Source organism: Ambystoma mexicanum, chromosome 3p (genome assembly GCF_040938575.1).
Source record: "Ambystoma mexicanum isolate Mex_15411 chromosome 3p, UKY_AmexF1_1, whole genome shotgun sequence".
NCBI classification, from domain to species: Eukaryota; Metazoa; Chordata; class Amphibia; order Caudata; family Ambystomatidae; genus Ambystoma; species Ambystoma mexicanum.
The window spans coordinates 945,839,548-945,859,568 of record NC_090925.1 but is presented as its reverse complement, the minus strand read 5'-3'; the positions used below and the strand labels follow the sequence as shown (position 1 = coordinate 945,859,568).

Sequence of the window (20,021 nt, the reverse complement as noted above, 5' to 3'; positions counted from 1 at the left end):
ACTTTCACTTTCGGGTCCTGCCATTCGGATTGACCTCCGCCCGAGGGTCTTCACCAAGATAATGGTGGGGGTGACAGCATATCTCAGGCGAGGGGTGATTCACGTCTACCCCTACCTGGATGACTGGCTGATCCATGCGCGTTCTCCCGAACAAGCGTTGCATCTCCTCGGTCTCACTTGCCGCTCCCTCCACAAGCTGGGCTTCTCCCTCAATTTCAAGAAGTAGCATCTGACACCTTCCCAACAGCTCCAGTACACCGGGGGGGGGGGGGGGGTGTTGGACACATCCTTGGGGAAGTGCTCGCCTCCGAAGGTAAGGGCTCCTCACATTGCACAGATGGTGGACTAGTTTCAACATGCCCAGTGTCTCCCGGCTTTCGAATTCTTAAGGTTGCTCTGCCTCATGGCATCCTGCATTTTACTGGTGCCAGAGGCCAGGCTGAGGATGAGGTCCCTGCAATGCAGTGGTAGCAATTCTCCGGCAAGATGTCGGATCCCGTTCAGATTCCACTCTTGGTCTCCCAGGATCTTCTATGGTGGGCCAACGAGGGGAACCTGATGTAGGGGTTGCCGTTTTGGCAACCGTGGCCGAAGGTGACTGTAGTGACTGATGCTTCCTTCACAGGATGGGGAGCTCATGCCGAAGGCTTGACCGCCTGCAGTCGTCGGTCTCTGTCGGAGTCCAAACTCATCAACCTGTTAGAGCTGAGGGCCATCAGGCTGGCCATGAAGGCTTTTCTGACGTCTATGCGGGGGAAGAGTGTCCTGAACATGACGGACAACACAGTGGCCGTGCATTACCTCAACAAAAAAGGGGGGGGTATGGTCACTCCCGTTGTGCAGACAGGCAGTGCAGCTCTTGTGGGCAATCCAGCAGGAAATTTCGCTCTCAGCAGTTCATCTGGCCGGAGAGGACAATGTGGCGGCGGACGCTCTGAGCAGGCAGAGCACGATCTCTCACGAGTGGGAGTGGGCTCAGGAAGTCCTTCTGGAGATCTTCACCCATTGGGGAACCCCACAAGTGGATCTCTTTGCCACCGGTACTAACGGGAAGTTCGAGAGATTCTGCTCAAGGGAATTTCCTCCGAGAGGAGCCTTAGGAGACGCATTCATAGTGGATTGGTCATTCCCACTTCTGTACGCATTTCCGCCAGTCCCAGTCATTCCTCAAGTGTTGGTTACGCATCTTCGGATTCCACATGATACTCATTGCTCTGGATTGGGCCAGGAGAGTGTGGTACCCGGACCTTCTAGAACTGTCAATCTGCCCTCCACGGCATTTTACCTACCGAGAGGATCTCTCTCTCTCTCTCTCTCTCTCTCTCTCTTTCTCTTTCTCTTTCTCTTTCTCTCTTCTCTCTCTTTCTCTCTCTTTCTCTCTCTTTCTCTCTCTTTCTCTCTTTCTCTCTCTTTCTCTCTTTCTTTCTCTCTTTCTCTCTCTTTCTCTCTCTTTCTCTCTTTCTCTCTTTCTCTTTCTCTCTTTCTCTCTTCTCTCTCTTTCTCTCTTTCTCTCTTTCTTCTCTCTTTCTCTCTTTTTCTTTTCTCTTTTCTCTCTTTCTCTCTTTCTTTCTCTTTCTCTCTTTCTCTCTTTCTCTCTTTCTCTCTTTCCTCTCTTTCTCTCTTTCTCTCTTTCTCTCTTTCTCTCTCTCTCTCCTTTCTCTCTTTCTCTCTTTCTCTCTCTCTCTCTCCTCTCTCTCTCTTCTCTCTCTCTCTCTCTCTCTCTCTCTCTCTCTCCTCTCTCTCTCTTCCTTCTCTCTCTCTCTCTCTCTCTCTCTCTCTCTCTTTCTCTCTCTCTCTCTCTCTCTCTTTCTCTCTCTCTCTCTCTCTCTTTCTCTCTCTCTCTTCCTCCCCTATATATATATATATATATATATATATATATATGTATATTATATATATATATATCCAGAGGTCAGGACTCTCAACCTTCACGCTTGGTATCTGAAAGGTTGCGGTATAAGGATTGGGACCTCCTGGATGACGTGATGAAGGTGTTGCTTTCGGCCAGCAACAAAATCCCTGTACCGTGGGCGTAAGTTTTGCAAATGGTGCAGAGGACAAAATGTTGATCCTTTTCAGTGTCCCATTCCCCGTGTTTTTGTCTGTCTTGCTTTCTTTGGCCCACAGGGGCCTTCAAGTGGGTATCATTAAGGGTTATCTGGTGGCACTCTCTATCTTGAAGCGCTAGTCTGAAGAATGTTCCTACGTTAAAATTCCTTTGATTTCCCAATTTCTTAAAGGGCTCACTAATGTGTTCCCGCCGTCCCCTTTCCAGGTGGCGGTTTGGGATCTGAATTTGGTTTTGAAATTCCTGATGGGTGCTCCGTTTGAACCTTTGCACTCTTGTCCTTTGAGATTGTTGTCTTTCAAGACGGTGTTCTTGGGTTGCAGTTACTTCCACTCGCAGAGTGAATGAATTGCAATTGCAGGCACTTTCATCTAACGCCCTTTACTGTGTTACACATGGATAGGGTTGTACTGAGGGTACGTCTTTCCTTTCTACCGAGGTAGTCGGAATTTCATTTGAGCCAGAAAGTGGTTCTTCCTTCTTTATATCCTCCTCATCCTGTTAAGGAAGAGGAGCAACTCCATAGGTTGGACCCTTGGAGAGCTCCGAGCTTTTATATGTCTAGGGTCAGAGTGGAGATCAACTCTGTGTGGGATATGCGGGTCACCGATTGGACCATGCTGTTACCAAGCAGACCTTGTCCTGGTGAATTATCCTCACCATTACTGAATGTTACTGATTGGCGGGTAAGGACCCTCCTGAAGGGTTGCATGATCATTCCGCTAGGGGTGTGGCTACTTCCACAGCCCTACAGTGGGGAGTTCCTATTAGGAATATTTGTGATGCAGCCACATGGGCGTCTATCCACACCTTTTGTTAAACATATTCCCTGGATATGCTCCATGGTCAAGATATGGCCTTTGGTAAGGCGGTTCCTTATTCCCCCATCTGATTGGGTACTCTCAATTATTTTCCCTCCTCCATTTTTCTGGTACTGCTTTGGGAGTCTGTCAAAGATGTGGAATACGTTGGAGGACACAATCCATTCGAAGAACAAGTTACTTACCAACTGGTAACGTTCTTTCAATTGGATGTTCCTCCAACGTATTCCACATCGCCCTCCCAGCCTGCCCCTCTGGAGAATTTCCTATGCGATTGCAGCTTACATTTCCACAAGACCATGTCCAGACATGCAGGCATTGGATATATGCATGTCGCACGTTATGGAGGAAAAAACATAAATTGAAACTTCGGGCGCCATGTGTCCTATTTATAACATCCAGTGACGTCGCCCTCGTCAGACATCGAAACGCCGCCATCGACGCAAGACGTCCTCTGCCGAAAAAGATTTCGAAGTCCACAGCTGTGGACATTGCATGTCAAAGATGTGGAATACGTTGGAGGAACATCCAATCGAAAGAACGTTACCAGTTGGTAAGTAACTTGTTCTTGTATTGCATGACTGGTACCGCAACCCAGTAACATCTACTTCGAAGGGATTGTGTCCTCCGACGTATTCCTTATCTTTGATAATACGTTTCCAGCTTGCTGGCCTCAGAATTTTTTTCTGTAGAGGGCGCTGCGCGTCGACGTCCGCCGAGTCGATGTCCCTCGACGGCCACCGTATCGGCGCCGACGTCACCATGCCCATAAATAGCCACGCGCTGCGTCCGTTGCTCAGTTCCGTTTTTCCGCGCTTCGTGGGGCCTCGGAACGTCGTTGCTCAGTTCAGTCAGGATAACCCTCTATATCTACTCGAATAAATACCAACTCGTTCTTGATGGCATCTTCATCGGAACCGACGACGTCGCGATCCGGCTTCAAGAAATGTCGAGACTGCGGTAAAAAATAAATGTCAATAACAGATCCACACAGGATCTGCTTGTGGTGCTTGGGAGCCGAGCACCATTGTTCGGAGTGTGAGGACTGCATGTCCATGACAGTGAAAGCCTTGAAGGAGCGCAAGGGGAAGCTCGAGAGAGGTAAGTCAGTCAAAACCTCCTCAAAGGTTTCTTCGGCTGAGTCGAGGCATTCGTCTCCTCATCGTCAAACATTCCCATTCTAGATCTCGAAGTAGCTCCCATCATACGTCGAGATCAAGACACTCAAAAAAGAGACGTCGAAGATCCCCTTCCTCGTCTTCTGTTTCTCCAGAAAGGGTCTCCTGTCCCACAAAACACAGCTCTCAGGCTGAGTGGGGGGAATTCAGAAAGAAAATGTTAAGCGTCTTCGAGAAAGCGGCCTTGACCCCCTCGAAGACAGCTGAGGGTGATACCCCAGGTGAAAAACTCAAATAATCAAAACGGCGCGAGTCGCTGCACCCGGCGAAACATTCCACCCGAGAGCGCCACGAGCCATCGGGTAAGAAGGCACCATCTTCAACAGTCGTCGAAGATTCCTTCGACGCATGGACGGCGCTATCGCTGCCGTTGTCGAAGGGTTCTTCGACGCATCGGTCGGTTGATCGACTCGACGCCATGGTCAACGCCGACATCGACGCCGATGAAAGACCAAGGCTACTCCACAGCCAACGGTGGTTCCAAGGGCCTTGAGTAGGATCCCGATCCTCTCGAGTTCTTCGAGACCTCTTCCAGTCTTCTCAACGCCGTTCTCTGCACCTTCGAAGCCGGTCACATCGGCGTCGACGACATCGTCGTTTTCTCGCCCAATAATGACGAGTTTGGCTCCTTCTGCCTTAGAGATGGGTTTTACACCATTTCAGAGGTCAGAGTACGCTGGACTATCTTCAATTTATGAAGAGGGGGAAGATTCTGACCAGGAAACATTTGGGTTGCAGAGGACCACACTGCCTATTTCAGAGGATTTCATCTCTGAGGAAAGAAGATTGAAGGACCTACAGGAGTCACTACATGAGGCAAGTGGGCTGGACACTTCCCCAGAAGTGGAATTTGTTAAGCCAGACCCAGGGGAACATGCCGAAACACCCTATAGAACCCTTATGGCAAGAATTGTTGAATTTATGGGTTGGTCTGCGCCTTCGCCTGTTTTTCAACAGGATGACCTGACAAACCTGTTAGACAAAGGTCCAGAGGAGGACCCTGTGGTCTCCTTCCATGCAGCCTTACAAAGGAAAATTACATCTAATTGGGAAACTCCTGAAGTTATCCCTGCAGTCAACAAAAGATTGTCAGCCAAGTATAGGGTAGCGGCTGCTGACCCTGAATACTTATCAAAACACCCGACTCCAGAGAGCCTGGTGGTCCAAGCGACAACTTCATCTAGCAGTAGGACCGCTTACCCTACTGTCCCACAGGATAGAGATGACAAGAGGTACGATTCTATGGCGAAGAAAGTCTTCTCTGCTTGTAGTATGGCGTTGAAGTCCATCAACGCCACCTGTACGCTCGCCACGTTCAGTCACACACTGTGGGAGTGTGCTTCATCAGCGGCTGACTGCATACCCGAAGGAGAGGAAAAGGGAGCCTTCCCTAACATTTGTAAAGATGGCAAAGATGCCATGTGCGAATCACTTCAAACTGGTATCGATTCTGCCGACAGTATCAGCAGGGCCATGGCGGGAAGTACAACAATCCGCAGGCATGCGTGGTTGCGAAAGTCTGGCTTTGCTCCAGATGTACAGGCCAGACTTTTGAATATGCCCTTTGACGGCTCTTCGTTATCTGGAAAGAAGGCTGATGACAGTCTGGAAAAGTTGCAGACATCTGAAGCAGCGGCAAAATAGTTAGGAGCTGCAATCCGCCAAACTCCTTTTCGCCCCTCAGGAACCTCTGGAAGAGGAAAGTCCTTTCGCTATTATTCCGCATTCGGGAAAGGCAGAGGACAGCCGGCTCAAAGAGGCCAAAGAAGACCTACCCGAGGTTGATGGGTCAAACGTACTAAAGCCGCAGCAGGTGCCTCTTTACCCTCGGCATCTGCATCAGCCGCCCCCAAACCACTCTGAGGCCTCTCCACACAAAACACCCATAGGGGGCAGGTTAACTCACCATCTGACGGAATGGCAGGCTATAACGTCAGATGCTTGGGCATTGGAGACAGTTGCCTAGGGTTACTGCCTACCATTTCTACACATCCCTCAGAGGCATGCACCGGGGCACAGCTCTCTAAAAGTTCCAGATCCGCTCCTCTTGCAGGAGATCATAGACCTGCTAGAGAAAGGTGCCATAGAACCGGTACCTGTAGCGGACAGGAAGAAGGGCTGGTACTCCCCCTACTTTCTCATACCAAATAAAGACGGAGGACTGAGACCCATCTTGGACTTACGAGAATTGAACAAGTTCCTCAGGAAGGACAAGTTCAAGATGGTAACTCTCTCTCAGATCCTTCAGGCCCTCCAGCTCCAGGACTGGCTGGTATCTCTGGACCTTCAGGATGCTTATTTCCATGTGCCATCCCATCTCAAACACAGGAAATACCTGAGGTTCGCAATTGGCGACTCTCTTTATCAATTTAGAGTTCTGCCATTTGGGCTGACCTCCGCCCGAGGGTCTTCACCAAGCTGTTGGTAGTGGCTGCATGTCTAAGGAGGGAAGGGATCCACGTCTACCCCTACCTGGATGATTGGCTGATCAGAGCTGTATCTTCGGAACAAGCTCGGATCCAGCTAGATTATGTCTGCCACTTCCTTCACAAGCTGGGCTTCTCCCTCAATTTAAAGAAGTCACAGATGATACCATCACAGAGACTCCAGCGGTCCTGGACACTTCCCTGGGAAAAGCCTTGCTGCCACCAGAGGTGAGGGCTCAAGATATTCTGCAGATGGTCAACAAATTTCAAAATGCCCAACATCTCCCAGCCTTCGACTTTTTGAGGTTGCTAGGCCTCATGGCATCCTGCATCTTCCTTGTGCCAAAGGCTTGCCTGAGAATGAGATCTCTTCAGTGGGCACTGAGAACTCAGTGGTCGCAATTCTCAGGGAGAATGACAGATCTCCTCCGGATTCCGGACAAGGTAGCCCGCAACCTTCACTGGTGGGCCTATCCAGAGAACATCTTCAAAGGAGAACTGTTTTGGCAACCATGGCCGGAGATAACAGTAGTCACAGACGCCTTAATCACGGGGTGGGAAGCCCATGCCAACCACTTGACCATCAGTGGTCGTTGGTCTCCATCGGAGTCCAGACTACACATCAACCTATTAGAGCTGAGAGCGATCAGACTAGCGCTGAAAGCTTTCCTGCCATCAGTACAGGGAAAGAATGTCCTGATAATGACCGACAACACGGTGGCCATGCACTATCTCAACAAAAGAGGAGGCGTAGGATCACTGCCACTGTGATGAGAGGCAATGCAGCTCTGGTTTTGGGCAATTCAGGAAGGAATCTCTCTATGGGCAGTCCACCTAGCCGGAGAGAAGAACTTGACAGCGGATGCTCTGAGCAGGCAGAGCAGTCTCCCACGAGTGGGAGCTAGTTCAGGAAGTCCTTCGCCCTTTGGGGAACCCCTCAGGTGGATCTGTTCGCCACAAGCACCAACAGGAAGTGCGATCTGTTCTGTTCAAGGGAATTTCCCCCGAGAGGAGCTCTAGGAGACGCATTCGTAGTGGACTGGGAGTTTCCACTCCTCTACGCGTTTCCATCAGTCCCTGTTATTCCTCAAATGATCAGGAGGTTGAGAAGATTCCCGAAAACCATGATCCTAATTGCCCCGGACTGGGCCAGGAGAAAGTGGTACCCGGACCTTCTAGATATGTCCATCTGCCCTCCAATCCGTCTTCTGCGAGAGAAGATTCTCTTTGATTGGAAGGGAGGTCAGGTTCTCCATCCAGACACCAGAACCCTCAACCTTCACGCTTGGCTTCTGAAAGGGTGAGGTACAAGGATTGGGACCTCCCTGATGACGTCATGGAGGTGTTGCTTTCGGACAGAAGGCCAGCAACAAAGTCTTTATACCGCTGCCGTTGGAACACATTTTGCAGCTGGTGTAGGGAAGAGAATATAGACCCTTTTTCATGTGCTACACCAACGGTGTTATCGTTTCTACTCTACTTGGCAAACTCAGGCCCTCAAGTTGGCACTGTAAAAGGCTATCTCGCAGCGCTTTCTATCTTCAAGCGCACTGCGGATGAACCATCGTATTTCAAACTACCTCTAGTGATACAATTTCTCAAGGGATTAACTAATGTTTATCCTCCAAAACCATTCCAGGTTCCCTTATGGGACTTAAATTTAGTCTTAAACTTCCTAATGGGCACTCCATTCAAACCACTTCACTTTTGTTAGCTGAGATTTCTCACTCTTAAAACTGTCCTATTGGTAGCACTAACATCTGCTAGGAGGGTGAGCGAATTACAAGCTTGTAAACCCCCCATACAATTTCCTCCCAAAGATGGTTTCTGAATTTCATATTACTCAGAAAATTACCTTACCTTCGTTCTACCCTCCTCCCCATCCGGGGAAAGAGGAAGAAAGGCTACATAGGCTGGATCCAAGGCGAGCTCTAAGCTTTTACATCAGCAGACTGGCTAGGATTAGGCAAGCAGACCAACTGTTTGTAGGATACTCGGGTCACAAGTTGGGACTACCTATAACAAAACAGACCATTTCCAGGTGGATTATTTTGGCCATTCTGGAATGTTACAAACTGGCAGGGAAAGAGCCACCCCAAAATCTTAGGGCTCATTCAACCAGGGGTATCGCAGCCTCTTTGGCACTCCAATGAAGGGTACCGGTCCGAGACATATGTGCGGCTGCCTCATGGTCGTCCGCACATACGTTCACAAAATTTTACAACCTGGATTCCTCCGCTAGTCAAGAGACCAGATTTGGAAAAGCCGTATTACGTTCCTCAGACGTATTCCTTATCGCCCCTCCCATCCATCTCTGCAGTAATACTTCCCTTGTGGTTGCAGCTTACGCTCCTTCAAGGTAAATAACCAATTTAGGCATGACTTTTCTTATGCTACAAAACTGAACTGAGCAACGGACGCAGCGCGTGGCTATTTATGGGCATGGTGACGTCGGCGCCGATACGGTGGCCGTCGAGGGACATCGACTCGGCGGACGTCGACGCGCAGCTTTCTCTACAGAAAAAGTTTCCGAGGCCAGCAAGCTGGAAACGTATTATCAAAGATAAGGAATACGTCGGAGGAACATCCCATCGAAAGAAGGTTACAAGGTAAGAAGTAACTTGTTCTTTTGTACATATCACACACTATCCTTAACACCATGTGAACACATCTGCCTTTTCCTTTGTTTCCCGCATTACCGGTATGCCATCCTTTGATTTATGGAGTCATAGAATGCTTTGAAATTCTAAGCTACTACTTTTTTCGATTTTTAAAAAAAGGCTTAAATGTAGAGTATTTTAAATAAGCAAGGGTTGACTCGTGTATAAATTATGAACGTGGGTTCGCATTGAACCCGATTTTTATGTAGCAAGTATCAATTTTTCCCTTGACTGGGGGCGAGGGGGGCGGGAGTGTGCGCGCGCGCGCCTCCCAAGTCACACATTCCACAACACCACCTAGTAGCCATCGCTAGAAGTTCACCTCCAGTGCTCAATCACATCAGCAAGTCATTATGGGTATGCAAATTAGCCCAAATGTAGTGAGAAATTATAATAAATCTACAATGATAGAAGTGTTCTAATAATAATGTGACTTGCGTTTCAGGTACCAGTACCCTACAATGGATGAATTGGCGGAAATGTTGCCTGCTGTTTTAACACATCTAAAGTAAGTTACTTAATTTCTGGTTTCAAAATTACTTTTTAATGTAAAAAGCACATTCGGGTGCCAAACCTGCATAGTAGATGAGAAAAAAAAATGTTAATGTGAAGTAGATCTGTTTGGACATTAGCGCCGAGTGCATCACATTGTAAGGGGGCCTGAGGAGGCGTTTCTATTTTTTTAGCTAAATGTGGTGCTTCCCGCAGCACCTTTGAGAGAAAGTAAAGCCGCAGAAGAATGTTTTCTACCTTCACAGTGCAATCCCCCGCGATCATACACGCTGCTAGGACGTTATGTTTCACTTATTTGTAAAGAGGGCTTTGTAAAAGTGACGTTTAGGGAAGTAACATCAAATCTCAACAGAGTAAAAAAAATGTTTTTAAAAATAATTTAAATGTAGTGAAAAAGATTGTTTGAAGGGATTTTATGGTTACAGTGCGAAATCTAAGCCTTTGGAATTGGGTAAGCTACGAAACCATAGCTCACACCCCCACCATGCACTGGTCATATCGCCACGCAGAAGAAAATTAGATAATCTCACCAACTACATCCTATATATTTTTTACTTCAAAAAGGACTAGGCATAAAGTTTTGATACAACTACATTAAAGTGCAAATTAATAGAATGTTAGCGTCCTGCATATTTGAAGGTGTCTGTTATAGTTTGTTCGTTTTTGCACTGCGCTATATATATATTACGTGGCCCACGGTAGTGGCCGTGTATTTATGGTATTTATGCTTAAGTTGCTAATCCCATAGGAAGAGCACTTTTTGGGTGGTTCATAACTTCGCTCTCTGGATGAATTCTCACCAAACTTTGCAAAACAAAGTATATGGCCCACTCTGAATTGTTTTGCAAAGTTCAGGGAGGTTTGGTGCAGGGGGGGCAAAGTTATAAGGGGAGGTCCCAAATTCTTTTTTTCCCATAGAGTGAATGGTGAAAAAACTTTGCTTACGCCTGCAGCTCACCCCACTGGGCGGATTTGCAACAAATTTGGGCAGGAGCAGCGGCTTGATCCCAAAATCATGCTTTTGTAAATTTGGTGGATATCCGTCCAGTAGTTTTTTTTTGTAAAAACGACCAAAAAGTAGGTGTCAAAGAATTAGTGATATCTGTCTGCTCCGCGGACACATTTCTCTGTTCGCTCCGTGGACAGAACACTGATTGGCTAATCGGCTTGCGTCATGTCCGTGGACATACGACATGTTCGCTGATTGGCTGGAATGAAGCGTGAGGTGCGTCGTATTGTTTTGATGCTCCCGCCATCTTGGTTCCGCGGACAGGGCGCTGACGAATGGGGGAAAAATACAACTTTGGGCAGTGTGTTGGTGTGGACGAGTGCTTGGGGAGGGTGGCGGAGTAAGAGATGGGTCAAATGCTGTATTTGTTTAGGTGGCAGGCATCCCTGATGTGCTCGTCATGTCTGCGGTCACCGCGGCTGTCCGCAGACATAAAAAATGCAGTAGCCCATATAGCGTAGTTAAAATGTTTGATTCTATGGGTGTGTTATGCTGTTGTGTTCCTGCCAACAACCACCGCAGCATAACACACCCATAGAATCAAACCTCTATCAAATATCCGCAAATCTACAGTTTGTGTACTGTTTGATGTGTATAGTTTGTATGTGAAATTTTGGCTACGTCATGTAATTAAGATTGTAGAGTTTGGTAACAAGCACTGCAGTATAACATATCCATGGAAGTAAACATTTTGGATTGTGGTGTATGGTTAGATGTTTGCTCCAATGGTTGTGTTCTGGAGCAGTATTTGTGAGTTGAATTATAATATACTTACTGTTTTTTTGTGATTGGTTATTTTTTTCATGACTTTAACTGGAGCAGATATTCTTTTTCAATTTCTGTGATAAAAGAAAAGATCATGTTAGTGTAGGTAGTTTATAAAGAGTTATTGCATAATAGACATTTCGAAGGGATTGTGTCCTCGGACGTATTCCTTATCTTTGATAATTCGTCTCCAGCTTGCTGGCCTCGGAATTTTTTTCTTTGTAGAGGGCTCTGCACGTCGACGTTCGCCGAGTGGATGTCCCTCGACAGCCACCGTATCGGCGCTGACGTCACCATGCCCATAAATAGCCACGCGCGGCGTCCGTTGCTCAGTTCCGTTTTTCCGTGCTTCGTGGGCCTCGGAATATCGTTGCTCAGTTCATTCAGATAAACCTTCTATATTTACTGAAATAATAACTCGTTCTCGATGGCTTCTTCATCGCAACCGACAACGCCGCGATCCAGCTTAAAAAAATGTCGATAACAGATCCACACAGGATCTGCTTGTGGTGCTTGGGAGCCGAGCACCATTGTTCGGAGTGTGAGGACTGCATGTCCATGACGGCGAAAGCCTTGAAGGAGCGCAAGGGGAAGCTCAAGAGAGGTTTGTCAGTCAAAACCTCCTCGAAAGTTTCTTCGGCTGAGTCGAGGCATTCATCTCCTCGCCGTCGAAAGCATTCCATTCTAGATCTCGAAGTAGCTCCCACCATTCGTCGAGATCGAGACACTCAAGGAAGAGACGTCGAAGATCCCCTTCATCGTCATCTTCTGTTTCCCCAGAAAGGGTCTCCTGCCCCACAAAACACAGCTCTCAGGCTGAGTGGGAGGAATTCAGGAAGAAAATGCTAAGTGTCTTCGAGAAAGCGGCCTCGACCCCCTCGAAGACAACTGAGGGTGATACCCCGGGTGAAAAACCCAAAAATCGAAACGCCGCGAGTCGCTGCACCCGGCGAAAGAGTCCACCTGAGAGCGCCACGGACCATCGGGTAAGAAGGCACCGTCTTCGACGTCGTCGAAGATCCCTTCGACGCCGATGAAAGAGAAAACCACGGCTACTTCACAGCCAACGGTGAGACCAAGAGCCTCCGGCACGACGCTGAGACCAAAGAGGGATACCGGTCCGAGACATATGTGCGGCTGCCACATGGTCATCCGCACATACCTTCACAAAATTTTACAACCTGGATTCCTCCGCTAGTCAAGAGACCAGATTTGGAAAAGCCGTATTACATGCGGTTCATTCCTAAAAGGGATACATGACATTATTACTCCCACCTCCTAATTACATGCCACTGCTATGGGAGTCTATCAAAGATAAGGAATACGTCGGAGGACACAATCCCTTCGAAGAACAAGTTGCTGCTTACCTTGTAACGTTCTTTCGATGGGATGTTACTCCGACGTATTCCTTATCGCCCCTCCCATCCTTCCCCGCAGTAATACTTCCGTTGTGGTTGCAGCTTACGCTCCTTCAAGGTCAATGACCAATTCAGGCATGACTTATCTTATGCTACAAAACGGAACTGAGCAACGGACGCCGCGCGTGGCTATTTATGTGCATGGTGACGTCGGCGCAGATACGGTGGCTGTCGAGGGACATCGACTTGGCGGACGTCGACGCGCAGCACCCTCGACAGAGAAAAGATTTCCGAGGCCAGCAAGCTGCAGACAAATTATCAAAGATAAGGAATACGTCGGAGGAACATCCCATCGAAAGAACGTTACAAGGTAAGAAGTAACTTGTTCTTCTGCATTATTTCGACCCTCAAATTTAGTAGTTTACAAAGCAGTGTATTGTGCAATTTGCTCAGTTTCTGTGTTTGTTTCTTAAATCATTGGGTCTGTGGGGGAAAAAAAATCTGTTGGATTAAAATAAAACTGTTTTTGTTATGGTACAATACATTTAATTCTTTGTTTTCAGTGTTTGTTTTTTCTGGCTAATGTTGTATCTGTTGGCTTGTTGCAGATTGTTAGATACCTGTTGGCAAATTCTAACTGGTTATAGTTTATTTATATTTTCAAGTTGCTCATCTATCTGTTGGGTTGTTGGAGATTTTTGGGGCAGTTAGATACCCGTTGGCGTATTCTAACTGTTTATAGTTTTCTAATTGAAGTTTTATTAATGTTTATGCACAGATTAGTTATTACATTTTTATTTTAAGAATATTAAATAAGCATTTATAAGATTTGCTGGTAATCTCTGCTTTAGAGTAATGGTACTATCATTACATTTGAACCATCCACAATTCTTTGTGTGCAGTGTATTGACTTGCATTGGTTGTGGCTCCTGCGTGGTACATTATACCTATTGTTGTGAAGGTTTTCTTACCAAGTGATACTTGTCCATGTGTGAATCCAGTCAGTTTGCAGTTGTTTTTGGTACCATCTGCATTGTAACGTAAAAGCATTACAATTACGTATTTACTATGTGTCTGTATTTGTACGGTGGAGCAATTTCTGAATTGCAGATAGTACATAATCTGCCATGGTTTGCATTTTGTACAAGTTGCTGAAATGGAATGGATTCACAGTTAGGTATGGATACATACACGAAGCGTTCATTAGGGATTTGTTCCTGTGCCACATTGTTGCAGAGGGTGCATGTATGTTTCCACATGTATGAAATCTGGAAGATTTCATTTATAGGTATGTTTTTGTTTTCAAGTACTTGTAGTAAGTACATTAGAAATTGCTGTGGATCTTCTTGTGAGTTTATAGTGAATGTGTCACCATTCAAGCACAGTAGTCCAATTCTTGTCTTATTCCATGAACACTGTCTGTGTTGTCAGGATTGTTGATTGCATTTCTATGAAGGACTAACATTTGCAAACACAATTGGTCTGTATTGTGTAGGTAAATGTTGTCAACAATTGGTGGCAATTGGAATAGAATATTTATTGCTACATTTGCGTAGCAATTTACACCAGTTATATTTGAAAATTTGAATGGACCACATTGTTCTGTGTCCAAGTCATTTTTTCGGAGTGTGTGTTGCTTCTTTGAAGAAGTGCCTGAGTTACTTTGAGTAATAGATTCTTCTTTGGTTGTAGTAATTGATGATGTATTATCTTCTTTTACTCTCTTTGGAGGATTTGCAGTGAGATCCTGTTGCATTTCTGTTTGAAGTCGTTTTCTTTTACAACGTTTTGCATTTTGTGTAACAGGATAGGTTTTTAGATGGGGTGGTGTACAGTGAACGTAGTCTATTGTATTATAAAATGCAAGGAATATCAGTGTTTACTTTACTTGCATCAAAGTTGATTAGAAATAGACTGTCAAGTGTACGTAAGCGTGATAGTGCTACGGAGCTCATTACTTCTTTAAAGACTGTTCCCAATATCTATCAATGCTTTATCTAGGGTAAGACCTTGTTGTTTGTGAATGGTGACTGCGTATGCTAGAGTTAGAGAAAATTGCTCTCTGCGTACATACATGTCTTTGAAAAGAAGGAATCGAGCTGTTGAGCATCCTATCCTTTTTACTTCTGATAGTTTGTCAAAGACAATATTGACAAACTGAATGTTGTCACGTGGGTATGTTTGAAAGCCAACAACTGTACCAAGTGCTCCATTAACTAGTCCTTGCTCCACGTCAAGGTTATGTTTAAGCATTACTCTACCGTTTAATTTTAATATTTTCTCCAAACCAGCTGTGTTGGAGATAGTTTTCTAAGGTATTTAGTCTTGCTGTGGCTTGTTGACACATGGGTAGTGTCATACAATGTATGTCCAGTTTGTCTGTGGAGCAAATTTCAATTATTGGTTGCATTTCTTTTTTCAACACTGTTTCATTGAATTTTGAACAGCTTGCAGGAGCTGGCATCAAGGACATACAATTGACATTTTTGTGCGCTAATTTTTCCATGACATCAGTAGCACATGTTATGGCCATTCAGTGCATGGATGTGCCGGGTTTTTAATATTGCTTGTGCTTCTTGAGGTAGTAAACCAGCTCTAATACTTTTTAAAATGTTGGCGTATGTGAGGTCTGCAGACTGGCACATGTTTTCTGTTAATTCTCTGCATTGGAAATGTTGCCAAAGGTTGACATTTCCTATACTGCCAACAGTTTTACGGCAGAGTTTGTGTCCTAAGGTTTAAAAAAAATAGTTCCACCTTTCACTGGTGTCAATTGAAGATCTCCGAAAATAATGTGTTTTCCTCCAAAGAGCTCTTCGTAGTTTGTTTTGAGTACTTCTTGTGATCTGAGGTGAATCAAAGCCAACATTAGGTTGGAGACAATGCTCACTTCATCTATTAGTAACATTTTCATTTGTTTGAACACTCTGCGTAGTTCCAATGCAGCTTCTGTAGAAGGTTTGTTATATTCTAATTTGTTTTGGTGTTCTACTGGCAGGAGTAGTAATCGGTGTAAAGTGACACCGCCTATGTTGTAGGCAGCTAAACCTGTGGGGGCAGTTAAAACAGCTGACAGTTGGTTGTTAGTTAATTGTTGAAGAAACTTGCTGATGATTTTGATTAAGAATGTTTTGCCTGAACCAGCTTGACCACTGACGTGTAGTAGTATAGGTTTGTAATTTTGGCAGGTACATTCTTTATTTTCATGTTGTACACTGTGCAATTTCTTTTATTACTACTTGAAAAATGCTACGCTGATCATTGTTCAGTTTTGATTGCAGTACAGTTAAGTCTTCTGTATCTTCTTCATAGTGACACATGGTGTTTTCTACTTCTGTCATAGCTAATTCTGCCTCATTTGCTATTAGTGGCTTATGCCAGTGGTTCTTGGCTTCCTGTTATAGAAGGTTGGCTACTGTCGGGAGTGTCCTCATCTAGTTGGGCCTGGAGTTCTCCTTCGTGTTGCTGTTCATTGTGCAACATTGTTTTGTACTGTGTAAAGTTTACATTGGTTATAGTGCTTTCATTTGCTTTGAAAGTGTCTTCATAGGAGTCATAGATATCTAGTAACTCTTCTTTTTTTTCTCCATGGTTTACCAAGTTGTAGCAGGGACATGTAATATAGTTCTTTATGTTGAGGAGTTTTTAATGACAATTTGATATGATTAATTAAGCTTTGTTCGGTAAGTTTCACTAAGCTGCCATCACAATTTATCACTCTGTATCTACCTTTATTTTCATCTGGTTTTATATTATTTTTGTATGTGAAGTTTTGGGCTATGTGTTATAGACGCATGGTTTCCAAAGTGGTACTCCTGTTTGGGTAGCATGTGTCTAGTAAATTGTTTTTCAAAATGTCTTTGCTGTTGGGATCATTTTTGGCCATTGTTTCTATGTCGTCGTATGATTTGAGAACTCTTTTTCTAGATTTAGCAGGACCAAGACTTAGCCATACTATATTTTCAGATTTTCCATACAAAGCAGTACCGGTTAAACGATCTGCAGCTTCATAGCAGCCACATTCTGAGAGCATTTTTATGCCTAAACTGTACAATTTCTGAGACAGTGTTTTGTCCGATGATAGGTCATCCCAGAGGTCTTGAAGCTCTGTTTTTTCTGCTTTGGTTAAGTAGGCTGTAACATATCGTGCAACTGCAGTGGAATTGTCTGCAATGTACTGCACATCTATGTTTGCATTCCATAAGAGGGCAATTATTGTGTTGTAATCATTGATATATTTTGCTTCTTCTGTTCTTTTTATGTAATGTGTTCTTAGGTGATTTACCTTTAACACTATGTCTAACTGAAGACATGAAGTTGTTTACTTGACCTGTTGCTGTAACTGGTCTAGGGAAACCAAAGCGGCATTTAGTGTAGTATTTCCCTTTGTTTTTGTATTTGCAACGACAATATTTCCCACATTTGTGCCTTTGAAATTGTAAAATATGTGCATGAAGATCACTATTTGTTGCTTCTGATGGAATTTCACAAGTGACATATTTTTCGATCAACTGTAAAACAGTGGCATCACTGTCTTGACCAAATTTAGGAGCATCTTTAATCCATAAAAGCATGTGGATATGTGGTGCTCCTCTGGCTTGGTGTTCTTTTCTCTGAGGGGAGGAACAGTTTTATTACAAATAAAGTGTAGCATAGCAATGAAGCGATCATGGAAATATCTTGACACATTAACAGGATCTAGAGAACAAAGTTCTCCAGGTGTTAGTATATCCGTTTGTTTTGCTTTTGTTTGATATGCGTAGGAAATCATGTAAATCTTCCCATGCATATTCTGCTCAACTTAATGTAACAAACCAAGTGGATGGGCTAAAGTTTCTTATACAACATACATCTCTATGATGTCGGAACCTGTACTCTTTAGTACCACGCATGTTTGCTAACAGCTTTGTAATGCTTGCTGTAAAACCTCATCTTTTTTCATGCTCTTTTTGTAGTAATTGCATAGCTGACCTATTTTGAAAATGGGTACCTGATTTCAATGTGTGTGCAACTCCGTAGCATAGAGTTGCTAGTTCACTTTCAAAGAGTAGGTGGAATATGTATTCCCAGATTTAGACAATGTGGATCTTCAGAATACATTTGTAACGAGCGGTATTCTGATGCTGTTATCTGAGTGGGTCTATCATCGTACCTTCCTCCTTTCCCAGTAGGAAAGAGTAGAGGAAAAGCACATGCTTCTATACTTTTTTCCCATATGCTAATTGGTGATCCTTTGGTTTGTCAAATTTGGTATACTTATTTTGCAATTATTATAAGGTAAATGGCAGAAACTGTATAGAGAAGCATAGAATGTATGCATTTGTGAAGGTGTGGGTAATAAAGCAGAAGGATTGATGTACAGGCAGTGGTGTTATTTCTGCTGGGAGCTTTTCAATGATAGTGTCCATCTATATGAGTGTATAAAGATGCATGTACTTATCCTGGCTGTGTGTAATTTAATAATACACTACTAAGTGTTTTTCTACAATTGTACTGTTATTTCTCCCATCTTTTAATATTATAGTGTTTTAGATAGTTTGTATAAAACAAAGAATTTAGATAGTAAACAGGTTTGGAAGTGACAGCTGATTGTAGCAGATGGGAAAAATAATAGTAAGTTCATTTTATAGGTTATACAGGTTAAGTGGCAGTTACTCTGTTTATATGTATTACAAGAGTTTTACATGTACTCAGAATGATCTACAGTACATTTGAAGTTCTGAACTCTGATGGAGTTCGATGTAGAGGTCTTGAATGTGATTGGTGGATGGTTGTGTGACTGCTTAGATCGGGGGTTCAGAAGTGATTTTGACAGAGGGCCGAAAGTACTGTACATGATGCCTATAGTGGGCCGAAAAGTTAATGTGGGTGGGGCGGTGGGGCGTGGCATGGCAGGAGGCTTTTTCAACCCCCAATTTTTATTAAACACATGGAAAAAGAATACATTTTTGAGGTGTAATGATTTTTATTTGTATTTCAAACTTACATTTTGTACTACACATTATCCATTGTTATCATTTATTTCTATTTAGTTATTGCATATTGTCGGTTTAATTAAATTATATATATTTTATTGACCCTTGATTGGACATTCCATTATTTTGGACTGCTATACTTTGCTGTTTGGGTTGCCCAATAGCAGTATGGACTTCGTTGATTCGGGTTTCCACAAAAAGCAAAGGATGTACATCTCCTAACTGTGCCTGTTTTAGCTTTAATTTTGGGTTCACTTTTGGAGTGCGACACTATGCCCCATGGTCCCCACCCCCCAACCAAACACTATGCCCCATGGTCCCCACCCCCAAGCAAACACTATGCTTGGGGGTGGGGACCACCTTCTGGCATCAAACTTTACTGGCCACACCAGCCGTAGTGCTGGCCCTCCATTGGTGCAGCACACATGCACTACATGGCTCATAGGAGCTACGTGGTTCGTGTGCCCTGAGCCAATGAGGGGCAGTGTTTTGTCCGGCCTAGAAGACCACAAAGACTTTTCCTAATGGAGGGCGGGCGATACTGCTTGTGGGCCACCCTCCATTAGGAAAGACTATGCCCCATGGCCCCCACCCCTCAAGCAAACACTATGCCCCATGGCCCCCACCCCTCAAGCAAACACTATTCCCCATGGCCCCCATCCCCAACCAAACACTATTCCCCATGGCCCCCCACCCCTCAAGCAAACACTACGCCCTATGGCACCCACCCCTCAAGCAAACACTATGCCCGAAGACACCCACCCCCAACCAAACACTATGCCCCATGGCACCCACCCCCAACCAAACACTCACTCGGCTCACAAGCATACACCAATACACTATGCACCCTTACAGAACTGAACCCCTCTGCCCCCAACTCAACACACACACACACACACACACACACACACACACTTACACTTAACCGGACGGCGTGCTGGAAGGCAGGCTAGCTGGAATGCTGGAGAGGTCAGGTACTACGCCTGGCGTGGCAAGGCTGAAATGCCTTCTGGCATCAAACTTTACTGGCCACACCAGCCGTAGTGCTGGCCCTCCATTGGTGCAGCACACATGCACTACATGGCTCATAGGAGCTACGTGGTTCGTGTGCCCTGAGCCAATGAGGGGCAGTGTTTTGTCCGGCTAGAAGACCACAAAGACTTTTCCTAATGGAGGGCGGGCGATACTGCTTGTGGGCCACCCTCCATTAGGAAAGTGTTTGTTGCTGGCTGGCTGGACAAAACGGCA

The 20,021-nt window shown here is 45.0% G+C and overlaps 1 protein-coding gene across 5 annotated transcripts in view; it reads left to right on the top strand.

Moving 5' to 3' along the window:
* NDRG3 (NDRG family member 3) overlaps positions 1-20,021 on the top strand; it is a 1,445,730-nt gene that overhangs the window by 410,101 nt on the left and 1,015,608 nt on the right. For all 5 annotated transcript variants that reach the window (XM_069652255.1, XM_069652253.1, XM_069652252.1 and 2 more), the window contains exon 6: positions 9,599-9,661. In XM_069652255.1, coding sequence (XP_069508356.1) covers positions 9,599-9,661 — 63 coding nt within the window. The remainder of the gene's footprint in view (positions 1-9,598; positions 9,662-20,021) is intronic.